The 17,603-nt window shown below is 35.0% G+C and overlaps 1 protein-coding gene across 3 annotated transcripts in view; it reads left to right on the top strand.

The window, feature by feature from the left end:
- MMP16 (matrix metallopeptidase 16) overlaps positions 1-17,603 on the top strand; it is a 174,061-nt gene that overhangs the window by 97,894 nt on the left and 58,564 nt on the right. For all 3 annotated transcript variants that reach the window (XM_072924807.1, XM_002199847.7, XM_072924806.1), the window contains one exon: positions 1,801-2,105. In XM_072924807.1, the coding sequence (XP_072780908.1) occupies positions 1,801-2,105 (305 nt within the window). The remainder of the gene's footprint in view (positions 1-1,800; positions 2,106-17,603) is intronic.

Genomic DNA, 17,603 nt, shown 5'->3' with positions numbered 1-17,603 from the left:
CATAAAATTACTGATGAGCAAATAACCATGAAGGAGCATCATAGGAAGCACTTTAAATCACATGACATTTATATCATGTAGAGTAAGGTCATGCCTACAGATCAGAGGATATTTTCTCTCTGACAGCAAGATCAGTACTGCAGTACTTCATAGTTCTGACAGAGCCAGTTTTAAAAGAACATTAAAAATTTGGTTGAGTTGAATAAAAATCACAGAAAATATTCCATAGACTGGAGAAAATGTCTTATAACCAGATATAAGGAGTTAAAATTTTTAATTTATTAGAGACAACAAAAAGAATGACTTTTCAGTACAGAAATGTCTTTTAACTGTCTTTATGTATAGGGGGAAAAATTTTGAAACTCATGTATGTGAGAGAGAAAAACAGAACAAGAACCAATAATACAAGCCAGGCAAATAATAGAATAGGCACAAGTATGAATTGATTGGTTAAATCACTTTTGGAACAAAATATCAAGGAAATCAGTGGATTCTCTCCAATGTATTATCTTATAATTTCTGTTAATTTCTCTTTGGAACATACATACCAGCTAAAAAATTATGCTTTGGTTAGACAGCACTATTGGACTCAATACATTAAAATCTTTTTGAGTGGAAATCCAAATATGTAATTTTATGGTTTCTACGTAAAGATATGAACAAAATATGTATATGAAGTAAAATCTATAAAATTACACTTGAAATATTTGTTTCCATTTATATAAGCATAAATACCATATAATCAAGCAAATTTAATGTATCAAACAGATCAATCATTCAAGATTTATTCATAAAAGTATATTTGTTGTCCTTTATTGTCCCATGATGTGTGGCAAAAATATTGCATGTACTCTAGAACTATGAAATTTCTGAAATTTAAAAGAGTTTTCTGAAAACTAAAAGAGTTTTTGCTGCCGATATGAATCAAGTGGAAACAATGCAGAAAATTAGATAGGTCTGAAACTGATTATTGACATTAATTTCTTGAATTCAATAATGAAAATAAAGTGGTTTTTTTTAAGATAAGTTTGCTATAATGTGCTAACTATGAGAGTAAACTTCAATTCTGATTTTTTTTACCTTTTCACGTGTATGTAACTTGAAGACGTATTGGAGACTGAAATTTCTCTTTAATACATATTCTTAAGTTAGCACATAATTGTCTTCTATAAAATGATTTCTCTGATGGATTCTCCAATATTATGCAAGATTCACAGATGTAATCAGATCATAAAAGGACATCTTAGCCTGTACTGAAGTCAAAAGGCTTTGTTTCTGGTAACAAATTTATCCAGTTGCAAATGCAACAAGGCTTTGTGAATACTGGTTGGTGGTCACAGTATGGAGTTCTGCTTCTGTTAATGAACTCACGAATAAATAGAAATTTCATTTAACTGAAAACATTTTTCTTTTGATCAGAAAGTACATAACATTCTTTAGCTGTGATAGATTCTAATTGAGGTCCAGAAGGTAAACAGTCAGTGGTCAATTAATCTGGTTATCCCACTGTTAAGAATTTTTCATTTTAATATATTTTAAATCTTCTAAATATAAGATTTTTTGTACTGCTGAGTGTAAGCCAGCTAACATAATAAATTCTAGCTTAAAGAGCTATACAGATTGACACCATAATTTTGCACCAGCTTGTCTAAAAATACTCTTTCTAAAGTATATAATGCCAGATGAGCATGTTTTATTAAAAACACAGAGCTTATAATAATGAGGGGAAAATAGTTATTAGCAATGTCACTTACTAATATGTTAAATTTAATCTATGTAATATTTCTCTGTTTCTTTCAGCATAAAGAACGTCACTCCAAAAGTAGGTGATGCTGAAACTCGTAAAGCCATTCGCCGTGCCTTTGATGTGTGGCAGAATGTAACTCCTCTAACATTTGAAGAAGTTCCTTACATTGAATTAGAAAATGGCAAGAGAGATGTGGATATTACAATCATTTTTGCATCAGGTTTTCATGGAGACAGTTCTCCCTTTGATGGGGAGGGAGGATTTTTAGCTCATGCATATTTTCCTGGCCCAGGAATTGGAGGAGACACTCATTTTGACTCAGATGAGCCATGGACTTTGGGAAATCCCAATCATGATGGTAAGAGAAGATTTAATTTTAAACAAAATAGATAAGCGGCATGAATTTTCAGCTAACAAAACTACTTCTGTGTTCCCCTGTTCCTAAAGTCACATGGTTTTTTAAATCACATGGTTTTCTTTCCTTGGATAACATTACTTTAGAAAAGTATTTGGTCGATCACTCTTTGAATCCAAGGCAGAAAAGTATCTGTCTTAATGTAATACAGTATGAAAACATGTTTTGCTTGAAAAAACATTGAATCCTTATTAGGGGACTTCATGATCATTCAAACATTGTACTGGTGAATATTTATCTGAGCTACTTTGGGTTTGCATTTTTTAACTTGTCAAACTTATTTAGGTTTAGGGGAAATGTGGACTATTTAGCAGTGATACAAGAACTACTTCAGCTATCCACCAATTCTGTGGATACTTATGGACATAAAACCTAGTCTTCAGTTTGCATCTATGATGATGCAGTGGCAGCATTTAAAGGCAAATCTTAAAGATGCCATTCCAAGAACAGAATTGGCGTTTCCCAAAAATTTTTGAATATCTTTTGGAATTGTTGATTTTAACGTGTCCAATTTAATTAAGTAACACACTATCTATAGTCAAATGACTGCACAGTTTATACACCTAACATCTACCAAATAAATACTAAATATACCCTTTATTCTTCACAACTAAAATCTGGCCATTGCCAAGCTCTAAGGTAATGTGACTAAATTACTGCCATTATCTGGGAATGCTAATTAAAAACTAGGTCTAACTTTGCATCTCTGCAAAACAGTATCGAAGAAGAGATTTTCTGCAGAGATATTCTGTATTTGATGATGAGATAGGTTTTGTTTCCAAGCAGCTTCAATTGTCCTGGTAGATCTGTCTAAGCCACTTGCATGAAAATTGGGACATCTCTTCATCAATGCACAAATAGGATGTTTCTGGCATATATAAAAGATGATAGAGATGGCAAGAAGTGGAGAGCTGTTGTATTTCAATGTTACACTGAATTTGTGAAGGATGAGAGGCTTTATCTAATTCCTTTTCTTTCCCCTTCTCACCTGAGATCCTCCAAGTAAAATTCAGAGCTTTTTATGTAGCAGTATTTGTAGCCTGGGATTTGCAACAAAATCTTAATTTAGCCTTTTCAGAGTATAAATATGGTATTGTGACTATTCCATTGGTGCAGTACTTGTATTCTACCAGAGTCAGTTGAAGCAAGAGCTGTATAAGGCACCGTAAAAGCCCTCAGTTGTGCAATGGGTTCAAGACACTTTATTCTTGTGAAGCAAGCCCTAGATTCTTACTGAGCAAAAACTGTGGTATTGCACAGCTCATATTTGCTTTCTTCGTACATTTAGCTCAAAGGAGAACTGATAGGAGTCCTCTGTTTGTGGAATACAGGTACATAGTCAGTCACAGCATTATGAGGGGAAATGAAGGTGATTTTATCTGTCTGGTTTTTATGTTGGTTGGAGACCAACACTGCACATAATGTTCAGTGGTTTTGGAGCTATTGCTTGAAGCACTCAGGAAAATCTACAGGCATGTGTACATTGAAGGCAAGATGTCATTTTAATTGGGATGACTCTTTTGGAGGAGTTCCACACCTTGTATGAAAGAGAACGACCTTATGTCTGTCTTACTCTTCTTTAACTTAAAAAAATTCTCATATTGCCAAATGGCATTCATTTCTTTATAGGGCTTTTGAGGTTTGTCTTTTTTAGAGCAGTTTGCAAAAGCTATTGCTTGTATTAATGAATTTTAATATATTTTGATGAAAAAATCAAGGGAAAGTAGATTGATGCTATCGCTAAAACTGCTTTTATGTATCTTAGAACTTTGAATTTTTATAATAAAAAGGTTTCCTATCTGTTTCTCAAAGGTTTAAGAGTTATCACTGGAAATTTTTTCTGCAAATTTGATAACTCATGTGCTTTGGTGTGCCCATATATACTTTTCTGAGGGACACATATTTCTGATAAAATGGAATATTCACAGTAAGAAATGGAAGATTTTTTGAAAATACATGATAATTAATAAAAATATCTGACCAATGCAAGTTCTCTTAAGAACTTTGGCAATTGTTAGTTTCATTGTTATGGTGGGAACCATGGATCATAGATCATAGTTGTTGTCCAGAGAAAACTCCCCTGTCATTGTAACCCTAGAAACATCAATAGATGTGTATTTCATCTGAAAATGCAGGGCACCTGTTTGTCTGATTGGTGACTTTTAGCTATCAGGTAGGCCAGGTTTCCTCATTGTCTTACTGATTATCTTGTGTTTAGGAAACATGGAAGATCATGCAGGTTTTGGGGTTTATTTTGGTTTTGTTTGGGTGTTTGGCTTGGGTTTTTTGTTTGTTTGTTTTATGATGTTGTTTTGTTTGGTTTAGGCTTTTTGGTTTTGTTTTTTTGGGGTTTTGTGCCTGGGAAAAATTTCCAGGGGAATAAAGAAGATGAGCATGCTATTTGGGATTGACAGGAAGGAAAGACTTACAGCTCTCTTAGGCTTCCATTTTGAGCTGAGTCTCAGAACAGTGAAAAGCAGAAGGTTGAAAAATATATATGTGATCTTAGTGATGAGTAATTTCTCCCAGATGAGTGTCAATTTTAAGATTCATTATTCCAATAGTCCAATAGCCACCTTCTTGTAGCATTATTTGAAATCTTGTAGAATGGCAAAAAGATATGATGATTTGTTTTTATTTTTAAACTAACTCTCACCCCAGGAGGCTGATTTTCTTTGATTCCTATTCCAGTATCCCAGAGAGATTAAAAAATACAGAGCAACTTGTTTACTTAGCAGCAAGAATGCAAAAATAAAGTTCTTTTGAAAAGTCCTAGTCTCATTCTTCATCTTCTTCTGTTCTAATGTAAACAGTTTATATGCCATCTACCTCAGGAAAGACAGGCAACTGAATTAAATGCTTGCATAAACTGTTGCCTTTTTTAAAGTAATTTTCATTTCAAATAAGGAATCATATACAATATCAGTATTCTGAGTATAGTTAATTACTACAGCAATTTATTCTGACTACTTAATTGCAGTGTCTTCATACTTCAGGTTTTTGGTTGATTTGGTGGGTTTTTTTTTATTACATTTGGTTAATTTTCTTGTATTTTTCTTTTGTTTAATCATACTCCAGGCTCCAAGGACAGTTACAATAGATATGCATCATCTCCATAGCTCATTGCTGCTTTCCTTTGTTCTCATTTCAATGGTGTGTTCTTATCAATCGTGTTCTGTGAAGAGATTTGTGCTTTGACTCCTCCCTCATCCTGAAGAATGAATGAGGCTTTTGTAGGAGAAAAGACTAATGGGTCTGTCACTCAGGAAAAAAAACTCCTGTCATACAATTTTACACTTGCAGGCTTTCTACAAGGATATATTTCTTTGCTTTCATAATACCCTGTAAGCAGAGTACAGCTGGTACCTCAACTCCAGCTGAGCTGTGGAGGTCTTTTCTCTGAATTTCAATCCATGGTGCTGCAGGTGATCATAGAAATATTGCCAGAAAGAAGGACAATAGACTTAGCATCACAGGGAAGCAGTAGAAAAAAGGACAAAATTTCTTTTGCCAGGGAATGAGGGAGATTCTGGAAGACAAAATATGGTGCACATTTATTTTCTTTTTTTATTTTTTTTTTTAAATAAGGAAAGGGGACACTATCCTTTCAACACTTTATACAGAGTATATATATTGGACTTCCTTCAGTCAGCTCTCATCCTCTAGTTTCTCTTAGTACAACTACTTTTCAAGTTCCCATGAGAGTAGGCTGTTTCATTTGCAGTAGACTCCATTTCCTTTATGATCTGTCTATCTAGACTTCAGGTGAGATAAGAGCCTTAGCTTTTTAAATTATTTGGAACCGGATGGATTCTTCATGCACCTTACAAAGTATCTTGTGCTCCTAGGCAGTTTCAATCAAAACTCAGGTTATTCTGGTACTGCTTGGCAAATACAGCAGAAGAAACACTGTTCAGAAACAGTAAATCAAAATGGATAGGATTTTACAGGAAAATGTTTCACAATATGTACACTTAAAGATGTAAAAATGTAAAAGGATAAACAGGAAATGGAAATCATGTTGCATAAGTAGATATCTGAAAAATCAAGTGCTTATTAAGAAAAATGTTAAATGCTTATTTTCATCTGAACTTGGGAACTGTATACAAAACTAAACAAAAAAAAAAATAAAGTGAAGAAAAAAGAAAGAGGAAGAAATCTTACTATACCAGTCTTGGGACTAGGGAGAGATTTTCTTGTTCTCATGACTCCAATCCATTTAGGTGATATATATCTCCTCGCTGTTTTAAAATCAAAAATTTATGGACAACAAATGATGTATCTAAATACAGAAAGGGACAATGACTCCTTCCTAGGAGTGGCAGTACTTTGGATATATTGTACTGTCAAAACCCTCAACAAAAATATTTTTCAAAGTATTTTCTTCAATGCCAATATTTCAAATGACTGTGATGAAATTCAAAGTCACTGCCAAGGAGCATCTCATATAGGTACTGTCTCTGTAAATTTTCTAGCTTGAAGAAAAATCCTGTCTCTCTTGTACCAGAACTGAAAGGGGCATCTTGTTAGCTTTATTGCGCTGATTTATCAAACTTGAATTCACATTTGCCTGTCTACACGTACTTAAGGTAGTTTAAACCTTTTTTTCAAAACAGATTTGTTTGGTTTTTGGTTTTTTTTTTTCAGTGAAGTTACTGAATACATCTAAACCTATGTAAGGGAGTGTTAAACCAGTTTAAATTGAGAGTGCAATACTTTTAACTAGATTAATTTAAGATTGACCTACTTGCACAAGTGCAGCTTTTCAAGAAAGGGCAAGATTTAGAAGAAAGTGCTTGGGGAAAACAAGGATTTCTTGGGAGCTTAGTTTTCAAGCACTTTAGACATGATATGTAATGTACCAATTACTGGATAAAATGTGACCACAGAACTGTGTCTTCCAGCAGCAGAAAATATTTGGCAAAAACTAAGTGTAGATAAACACAGTAAATCAGTAGTAGTAATAGGATATGGTTATTTTCATATCAGCAAGAGAAACAGAAGTCAAACTAAAATACTTTATTTTTTACTTCTGTAGCAAATTTACCAAGGTAGATAGTGTACCATACTGAAATTCTGCAGAAAATAGTTCTTCCATCAAAGAACATATGATAAATAATAACAAGTGGAACTCCCTTACAGAAGTAATGCATGTTTTTAGTGTATAGTGACATATAAAGAGAATATTACTGCCAAGTACTTACATACACGTGGGATATTTGTAACTTGTGTATGCATAAAGCTCCGTCTTTGGGAAAACAAACTTAAACATTCAAAAATTCAATTTTTTTTTCTTTTTGTTACTTCTCCAACATTCAAAAAATTATTCAAGTTTTCAGGCAATAACTAGAAAACAAGCAAAGAAAGCTGTCACTTTGTACCATGCTGTTTGTAGGTTGCCAAATAAAAGCTTCTTGGGGCTGATGTAAATACAGTGTCTTGTATAATGTATTTGGACTCCAGTTAGTGAGTAGATTCTGCTGTGGGCACTGTGCTGGCAGCCAAGAAAAATTTATGAAAATCCTGATCTCTGAACTTCATAGATCAACTTGTAGTAAATTTCTTTTGGCTGCCAGTGTGGTTGACACAGTGCAGGAGATATATGCTGCTGGGAATGTGAACCAGTGGCGTTGTGAAAACCATCTCCTAAGGGAGCTCTGTGTCTTGAGCAGCGCTCATGCTGTAGCTTGGTATAAAGCATTTCAGATCAAAGGAAGCACTGTATTACAATGTTAACATGGCTTTAATTTCATAAAAGATAGTGCTCTTAATTGATTACGTATGTTTTTTAATAAGCAATTATCAACATCAAATTTGATCTATAACCAAGCAGTATGACCTTCCGGTTGTCACATGCTTATTTTCTAGTTCTTCACTAGGATAACTATGTAGAAGATTAATATCTTATTTGAATTTTTATTTTATAGTACTTGTGTATGTGCTTGTAAATAGAGAATTGCAGAAGCAGATTCAGATCAAAGGTTATCCTACATAATATCCTATCTCCAGTTAATAGCTATTAACAGATACCTAAAGAAGAGAATAAGAGCAGGGTAAACATATGGCAGTAAAACCCCAGCATATTTCCTCTTAGCTTCCAGTAATCTGTGGCTCATTGAATTTCTGAGGCACGGGCCATATTTTTGTGTTTAGTAGCCTATGAGGGATTTCCTTTCTTTAATCGGTGTAATCTCTTTTTGAACTCACGTAAGCATTTGGTATCCACAACATCCTGTGACAATATGTCTTGTGGTTTAGGCAGACATGAAAGACTTCTTCTTTCTGGTTTTTGAATTGTTGGGTGTTTTTTTTTGGTTTTTTGTTTTTTTTTTTTTTTTGACAGATGGTTGTTCATATTGTAAGGAAATAATTTTCTAATAATTTTATCTATTCCATTCATATTTTAGGGTCCTCTGTCATATCTTGTTTACAGGATAAAGAGACTGAGACTGTTGAATTGCAGCCTTGTTTATATACAATCGTAAGGTTAAGGAAGTACAGCTCCCATTTTAAATTGAAACTATTTGAATGCAAAATGAGAGAATTAGCAATATTATAAAAGATGATAAAACCCAACTATTGTACTTATAATTTACACAGTGATGAAAATGCCAGGATAATATTTCAAGGAGCTCTGCAAGTTGCAGGCATATTTAATAACAATTGATTCTTTTAATTTCATCATTTTCTCTGAAATCCAATTGAATTCAAAAATCAATTAACACAAATAATACTTTCTTTCACTGAACCACAACATTTTCAGTATTTAAAGAGAAACCAGTCTTTCCCTTATCAGTGAGTGCGTTTTGTGCTGATAGAACATCCTCTGTCCTCAAACTTTCCAAACCTTCCTGGATTATACTTGCTGATGTGCACCTGTCCCATATCCAGTCACTCCAAGATCATACCAAAAATCTTAACTCTCAGATATCCAGCATCTGATTCATAAAAGGTATCCTTGAAATGATTATCACAGTATGCAAAGATGCACTGGAGAACAGGAAGGTCCCTTTCAGGTATTGAAGAGATGGGAAATTATCAAAAAATCATAAATGGCCCTGGCTGCTTTTGAAGACTCAGTAATTGGACATGGGACTATGCAGATAGAAGAGGATCTGTCTGCTGGACCCCATCTACTGGCTGGAAGCCAGATGATGGAAAGTGGTAACTGGTGGCAAAGTACTCACCTCCTTTTTATAATTTTTGGGGAGGATTTTGCTTTCATGGAACATCCTTTTGGCTTTGAGGAAAGCACTTCATTTGCATGTTTTTAAAAGGGAAATCTGTTTAAAACTGGCAGTCAATGAAAGCAGCCTTGTGGATGAATCCAGCCCCATGTTCTAGATGTGTGTTTGACTGGATGCTTTTAATACATCCCAGGGGCTCTCAGTATGAAATATCTTAGTCTCATCTTCCTTCTTGGCCTAGCATCTATATGATTTATTATGCAAACTGAAAGAGAGGCTGAGGAATATGTTAAAAGAATTGACTTTGTGATATTCTTAATTAAAGCAGTAGGATTGTAGACCAAGATGCACATCTTACATCATGCTTTTCATGTCGATAGAAGCAAGGTGATATTTAAAGTTTAGCATAATTGCTAGAGACAGTCTTGATTACAAACCAAAAAGGCAGCACAGCTCAAGACACCAAGTTGCATATTGCTTCCAACATGGTGTAGGTAATCACAGATCATTGCAATACTTTGTGGAGTTGTTAGGGAAGTTGCAAGCTCAGCTATCCATTCAAACTGCAACTGGAGGTTATTTCCCACATACCAGGGCCAGAAGAACTTGCTTGCTTGCATTTGCCATCTGCCTCGGTTTGCGATCCGCCAGCCCATCTTAAACTGCTAATGAAAAGCGTTAAAGCAGATCTGGCTGACTTTGCATGGAAATAAATGAGGAAAGTTCACATTGTCTGTTACATCGGCTTTGCTGCCAAGGAAACATCTAGCTGAGAGGCAGCATGGGCCCTTGCAGACAATTTTGGCAGCATTTGCACCTCCAAGCACTGAAAAAATCCCTGCCTTTTTTTTTTTTTTTCTCAAATTTAAAGATATCATTGTCTCAAACAACTGTTCATGAAACAATGAAGTGAAGTCTATCTACCAAAATGTATTAATTTAATCAGACCCTCATACAAGTATATTAGGAGAACTGAGTTTACATGTGGAAATTTAGTTGAAAAATGTTTGTTGAAATGATTAGTATGTTGAAACTAACCATGTTGGAGTTTTTGGCTTCATTTTCTCTTATTGTCTTTCTCATTTTCCCTCTGCAGTCTGTGAGAAAAGATCATTGGGAAGCCATTTTTGTTCAGGCAAATAGATTTATTTTAAATGAATCCAAACATAAAATGTGGGCCAGACTTTTCATGATTGCTTTTATGACCCCGCAAACTCTCACACACAACCCCCCCCCCAACACTACATCTACAAAATGAAACAGATAAATACTCCTACCTTTCCTTTTAGAAAGAAGCTTAGCAGATTTTGATAACTGAATCTGAGAGCTTCATATAACTCTTACGTGTTTCAGAAAGTTTTAGAGAATGGGGGGAAAAAAATATTTCAATGCTTTTTATTCATATTCTCTATGCGTTTTATAGGTGTTTACCATCAGCCTACCATAGGCAATATTTCTTTAAAATCTATGATACCAACTAATAGTAGTGCTAATAATAGAGGAACTGCCTTATGAGCTATGAGATTTCAAACCAGAGACTGAATTTCACATGCTTGAAAGAGTATTTGCTATCGCGAGCTTGTGAAAAGCCATATCTCAAACATATTGAGTTAAAAAAAAAAAAAAAAAAAAAAGAGAGAGAGAAAATACCCTTTATTATTGCAAAAAAGTCAAAACCAGTTTAAAACTAAAAAATCAGCTAATGAACGAATGGCTTGAAATTATTTCTTTTTCTTTTCAGTCGGGTTTCTTAGAAGCAGAAATTTAGGAAAGAGGCATTATCTGTTAACCTAAAATTCTCCCTTTTGATAGAAAATGACATTTCAGTCATTTAAAGCAGGCATCAGCCTAGCATTCCAACTCCCATCTGATCCAGGGTTCCTCAAGTCTCTATTTGTTGCTAGGGACACTTAATGGAGACTTTTTCTTCAAGACAACAAGTTTAGGAAATACCAAAGATACTCTATAGAATATTATTATTGCATTGCCATCTCATTTTCTCTGCATTTTGAGGGGCAAAGAAAATCTGAAAAATCACGTGCCAATTAATATGGATGTTGTCCTGGTTTCCTGAGAGAATGAAAGAAGAATTTTACAGTAATTACATATTTAATTACAACTTTATTTATTTATTAAGAAGAAGTATAATGCATATTGAAAAAGTAGAAGGATGTAGATAACCCTAAAATAAAAGATAATGCTATATCTGAATTTTAAGAATAGTATATAATTAACTAATGAAAGACTTTCTACAATAGCATTCTCAAATCTAGAGTATAATTTGTGCTTTTCCAGACAATTCTTCACTTCAAAATGCCCATACTATTTGTTCTTGAGGCCAAAATGGTTTTTATCTATATTTAGAATTCTTCCTAACAGTTTGGGTTCTAAAATGTGCTGAAGAGGTAATACCAATAGCTGGAAACATATACAGCTAAAACATTAGGTTGTGAAAAAAGATGAAAGCAGAAAAAAAAAAGAACCCAGACAAGTTAAAAGAGCAACATTGTTTGTGCCAAACATTAAGATATTAAAATATTTTTTGTTTGGTTGTTTTGGTTTTTTAAGGTTTAAGTCTTGCCTTCAAGTCAGCCTGATAAATACTTCCTGGGTTTTTACATACATCACTTAAGTCCATGTCCTGTACTTCTATAATTAATGTTTTGCCAGTGACTTAAAAGAAAATACCTAAGTCAAAAGCCAGAAGACTTGAGGGGGTGGAATTAATCTGACCATATGTTGATGTTTATATCTGAGTTAATCTCATGGAGTCCCTTTAGAGTTATAGGAGAGATATATTGCCTTCCTGGGTAAGGTTTGTTGCATCCTGAAGTAGGTGTCTAAAACAAACTGGATGAATCATGCTCTGAAATACCTGTTTCTCATCTCTTGCTGTGAGAGGTGCAGGTAGAGACATTTGTGTTACAGTGTTGAGTAGCTAGATAACTTGCACTAGTGACGTTGAATCATGCCATTTCAGATTAGAGAACTGTAGTGATAAGAGCTTCAAAATAGCAGCACCAACTGGGGTCAAAAGAAATCTGTCTCCACCCGAGAGGTAGCTGGTTTGGGTGGCTCAGTATAGCAGTCAGAAAGGGCAGTTCAGGCATAGGTTGCTCCCTGCCCCTCAGCATGGCAAGACAAACACTCGTATTGGTCTGAATATTGTAATTCACAAGTGGGTTGCACTTCTGAAATTTTGAATGCATAATTGGTAGTATGGGAATGTGTAAACGTACTTTTAGTTTCCCATTTCTAAGAATCATACAGAGCTCCCTTCTTGTGATGCAGTTTAGAATTGATACTATGTTAGTATAAGGAAATGGGATTACCACTGAATATTCAGGATGCTGAAGATCCAGTAGAGACATGGAATTAATGTTGCTAGCTGTTAATTAATGTTGATAACTCCAGTCAGCAGTGCTAGCTGAAGCAACAAAAGTAGTAGGGCCTGATCTTCAGGAAGAGTTAGCAAATAAAATACATATATAATTAATAGTCACTCCTTGTTACAGTGAGCTCATGGGCACCCTGTGCCCCCCCTTCCCCGAGACCCTGTGACTCTGATCAAGATAACCCCTGGACCCTTCTTTCTACCCCAACGGGGTTGGCGGAGAGCCAGGAAAGCCCAACCTGTCCAAAGTCTATATAGACCTCTGACATTTCCTGTTCATCCTCTTTTGCCCCGCTCTCTACAAGGACATCACAGAATAAAGAGAGATGTACCAACTTCTCCTGGGGTGAGAGTCTCTTTTGAATATCTTTACCCTTCTCCTGATATTCCTCCCCTCACAGCCCCTTATCTCTGAGCTAGTTGGATTCTTCGGGGGGCTGCGTGAGGGGGGGAACCACAACTCCTGAGCTGTTTTTTGTTTTTAATCATCACTTGTGACACTGACAGGGCTGGCCATAGTGTCTTGCAGAGGTGCAGAGATGTGGTCCAACCTTTCTGAGTGTGGAAGCTCTGGTCTGAGAGCCATCAAACATGGAGCCTCTGGTACTGTCCCTTCTTCCTACTGGGGCCAACTGCTGTTCCCCCGGGCTGGGGTCCTGCTGAGCTCCTAATTCAGAGAAGGGGAAATGCAATGCCGCCCTGATTCTTAAGTTTTTCTAAAGCCTTCTGAGTTTACATTCTGTTGGAAAACTTTCCCACACAATTTCTGTAAATAACATATTGTTTTGCATTCCTTCATGGGGGTGGAGAAACTTGATGTACTAGTGGTTTGTCCAATGTCTTTGCAGAGGTGGCCCATTCACTCTCCAATCCACTGTCACCTTTGGAAAAGTATAAAAGTTGGAGTCAGAAAATAAACTTCCTCTTTTGCCTTGCAAAATAGCAGGTGGCTCGCGTTGTGCTTTCTCGTGTCCTATAGCAACAGTGCAAGGCTTAATTTCTGCCCTGGCCTACATTCTCATGTCCAGTCTCTCCTGAGCTTTATCAGGGGCAATGAACTCCTGCCTTCATCTTCCTCTCTAAGCAAATTCTTGCATAGTCTTCCATTTGCTGGGAGGTCCAGGACTATGACTGGACTTCCTGAACATCTTGTCCTCTCCAGCACCTTTTGCTCTGTCCTCTGCAATCTGTCGTCCTGGAGGATGCTCCTCCATGGCAGGGGCTCAGTCGTCTCCATGCCAGCAAGTGCCAAGAGTCACTAGTGTGAACTGACCGTATTCCCTGAGTTCTAGAGAGGCTTACAGTGCTCCCTCTAGCTAGAGGGGCATACAGCTAAGGGCATGGATATAGAATCCTAGGATCTTAGCAGCAAATTCTCCAATAGATCAGAGCATTTCATATGAGTTATTTTTAACAAACTAAGACCAAAGTAGCAGATTTGTCTTTCTGTAACTTTCTCTGTATACACGATCCCCAGTTTGAAGTTGTCTCAATTTAAAATATGGTGCACACTTGGATCAGGTTTCTCTTTGGAGTCTTTAGACTTCTTAGAAAATTTGTCTTCTTTTCAGATCAGAAGACTTTTAATGATTTTTTTTCTTCTAATCACTTTGCCAATTAGCACTCAAAATTCCCACTTCTTTTTATTATCAGTTTAATGAAAAAGACCCAAACCATGGAAAAATTCATCCTGACCTTTTTTTTTTCCTAATGTGAATTAGAAAAACTAAAGTAACGGTGAAGGAAGATTTGTTCATGTAAAAACTTTATGTGTGTGTATATATATACATATATATACCATTATGTCACTGTTTAAAAAAGTCCTGTGTCCGTGTTAAGATACAATGGTACGCTGCTATTATTATTATTATTGTTAATAATAATAATAATAATAATAATAATAATAATAATAATAATAACCTGATTTTGGTGGTTTTAATGCAAGCTACTTTAGAGTATATTATAATTAATCTCAGTAGTTTACTAGCAGAAGGTAAAAAAAATTAGCAAACAAAAATTTAGCAAACACAATATTTACACATATATTGCATTCTGTGTACATTCTGTTGTGGGGATTTCAGTGATTTCTAGGACACTTTCAGATTTCTAAAAGGCAGGAATGTGCTAGAACAGGTTGCCTGGAGGAACTGTGGATGCCCATCCCTGCAAGTGTTTAAGGCCAGGCTGGATGGGGTTGTAAGCAACCTGGTCTAGTGTAAGGCGTCCCTGCCCATGGCAGGAGGGTTGGAACTGAATGGTCTTCAAGGTCCCTTCCAAGCCAAACCATGTTATGCTTCTGTGATTTCTGCTCCATGACAGATTCCATCTATTGTGAATATTTGCAGTATGACTTTGACTTTCCTCCAAGCATTTACAAATATTTCTTCATAGGAGGATACAAAGAACATAGGGGTAAATGAATAAAAATAAAACAAAAGAAGACACCATGTTAACAAAACTGCACTTTAGCTGAGTGGCTTAGAGACAAACCCTACAATTTTTTTGTCAAAACAAGGGTTCAGTTTTAGTACAGCCACATGCACAATTAAGGTTCTCTTCCATTTATTGTCACCCAAAGTGCCACTTAGGAGTGGTAGAAAGACGTACATTCCCTTCACATGAGGAACCCACAAGGACCAGACCATGGAGGATAGATGAGAACTGTATGATACATGCTCTTCTCTTGTGCATACCCAAATCTTCAATCCCAGAATGTATTCATTTTAACAGCCTTCAGAAAGCAGCTTTAAGTACTTCTCTAGCTTATTTTTCCTAAAATAAAAAATAAAATCAGAAATTAAAAAACAAAATCAGAAAAAAAGAAAATACAGGAAAGAGCATAAATAGGTAAGGTTATTACAATATTTGCACCATTTGTAATATGAAGACCTTTTCTATCAAAATGCAACATTCCATTAAAAGTCAAATTTATTTAAGATAGTTATTGTCTAAATGCAACCATGAAATCACCCAAAAATAAAATTTTTAATTCTGTTCATCAGTATGGTTTTATTACTAGTAGAATGAAAATGCCATTTGAGAATAATATACAAATTCAGTAGTGGACCTGAGTGATGAAGAAGCTGATCCCAGGAGCTAGAGATTCAAATTAAATGTAGGAGTTTGTTTAGTTTGCTAGATTTCCTGTCACAGCAGGGTTTCCTCAAAGGATGAAATAAACCAATAAGCAGCATATTTCAGAAGGAACACATACCATCACATTGAAGCAAGATCTTCTGTCTTCTCTACCTCCCCTAGGATAATCTCTAGCTGCTTCACTTGTCTCTCTTTGGGGAAGTTGGTATTGATTTACTAGTCAGAATGGTTTGCAAATTTTTTCAGATTGAAACTGTAAGAAAAAGTGGAAATATTCATATATTCATGCTTTTTATAGAAAGAAATTTAAGAATACATAAAGTAATTAATTCCACCCATTTCAAGTAATTTACTAAAAGTTGTAGAATGTGGTTGGTAACAGATCTAAGTAGTAAGTCAGAAATTCTTGTCTTTTGCATGTCTTTGCCTTCTAAAGTGCAAGCTGATATTGTTTTAAAGTAAGTGGGCTCCTGACTTCTTCTAAATTCTGCCCAAAATATGCAGAAACAGTAAAGTACTGCCAGGATGGACTCACAGGCCACTAAACTCAAGTGTTCTCACCATATCTCATCAAAGATCAGAGTCACCTGAAGACAGCCTTGCTCTGTAGTAACGTGCCCTTGTCAAATTTCAAGCAAGCAATTTTGAATTTCATACTAATCTGTTAATCTTTTTAAAATAGAATAGTTTGTCAAAAATATACACATATGGATGTAGGTATTCTAAATTATAGAAATTGTAATTAGTAGAGATTTTGTATATAACAAAATATCTGTACCTTCCATCCTGTCTGCATATATATATATATATTACTAAGCCTACTGGAAAGGAGTTTTTAATGCATTTTATATATTAATAAGGTGAAGGAAGATATTTTTATGTCACTGTAGTTTGCCACAATGAAAAAGCCTAAATATATATATTATTGAAAATATTTGTTGAAAATAAAGTGTGTAAAACATAGATAAGCTAAGTTCATGCAGAAAGTGGATATGCTTTATATTATATGCTTTTATTTAAAATGACAAAAAATTAGTTTTGTTCTTTATTTTTCAAAAGTGCTCCTCTATCTTTTAGCAAAATTCTCTTTCCAAAATAAACACCAAGGTACCAAATTTTAGTGCCAATGGCAGAAATCTGAGATAACGTCAAGCAACTATGTATGATTTCTTAGACTGGAAAATGTAGCACCTTTATTTGGGTAAGAGTATTCCTATGATTTATATTTAGGCCCATGTATACTCTCAATATAGCATATACATTCATATACGGTGCTTATGTAAGTGCATACATAATATATTTGCTCAGTTCTGCTCTATTGTAATAAGGTCAGAGAGAGAAAGAATCTACTCTTTTGACTGACTGTTGAAATAACATCTTCTGAATTTGATCCGGTCTGGAAAGGATAATAATAAGAGATAACAAAGTTGTTTTGGGGGTTTTTTTGTATGCTATTTAGAATTAAACTCTTACTCTACAGTTTGTAGCATTTCAGCTGTTTGGATGCATCAGGTGGTACAAAGGAACAGAATAATGAAAATGAAAATTCTACATTCTGCATACATCAAACAGAAAGCAATGGGTATTTTGTGTGTGTGTAATATTTCTCATTAATTGTAGGTTTGCCTTTGAGATACTGTCCTGTTGTAATAGGACTATAATAGAAGTCTTGTGCAGATTTAAATTTCAGATTGATGTGAATTTAATTAGAAAACATCTATCTACATCATGAAAAATTAAATAAAATAGTATTTTGAAGAAAGT

Source organism: Taeniopygia guttata, chromosome 2 (assembly GCF_048771995.1).
Source record: "Taeniopygia guttata chromosome 2, bTaeGut7.mat, whole genome shotgun sequence".
NCBI lineage: Eukaryota > Metazoa > Chordata > Aves > Passeriformes > Estrildidae > Taeniopygia > Taeniopygia guttata.
This window is presented reverse-complemented; position numbering and strand designations above follow the sequence as displayed.